The following is a 323-nucleotide window of genomic DNA, read 5'->3' on the forward strand; positions in this document are numbered from 1 at the left end:
TATCTATCTGTCAGAACTAAGAAATAAGTGTGTGTGTGTGATTTATCTGTATAATATAATCTAATACTGAGGGGATCATTTAGTTGAAATGAATTAGCATTCCCTCCATTGTCGTTTCTAGGTACTTAGCTTATCGTAATTACAAAAAGGTATTCCACTGAATTATAAAACGGCCTTTGCTTTCGTTTTGAGCAGCGGTCAGACAGCCAGGAGCAGCTGGGCCGGGCCAACTCCATGCACAACCTGGCCACGCCCAACTTCGACCTGAGGAAGGCACAGTCATCATACGACATCTATTCCGGTAAGTGCCTGGCAGCGAGCCG

General features: G+C 44.6%; 1 protein-coding gene across 1 annotated transcript in view; it reads left to right on the forward strand.

Annotated features, from left to right (window-relative positions):
- The window catches only part of LOC119588687 (serine/arginine repetitive matrix protein 2-like), a gene marked incomplete in the record, with an annotated part of 176340 nt that overhangs the window by 133043 nt on the left and 42974 nt on the right, over positions 1 to 323 (forward strand). Inside the window, 1 exon segment of the mRNA XM_037937322.1 lies at positions 196 to 301. Within this exon segment, the coding sequence (XP_037793250.1) occupies positions 196 to 301 (106 nt within the window).

This window comes from Penaeus monodon, chromosome 24, assembly GCF_015228065.2.
Source record: "Penaeus monodon isolate SGIC_2016 chromosome 24, NSTDA_Pmon_1, whole genome shotgun sequence".
NCBI classification, from domain to species: Eukaryota; Metazoa; Arthropoda; class Malacostraca; order Decapoda; family Penaeidae; genus Penaeus; species Penaeus monodon.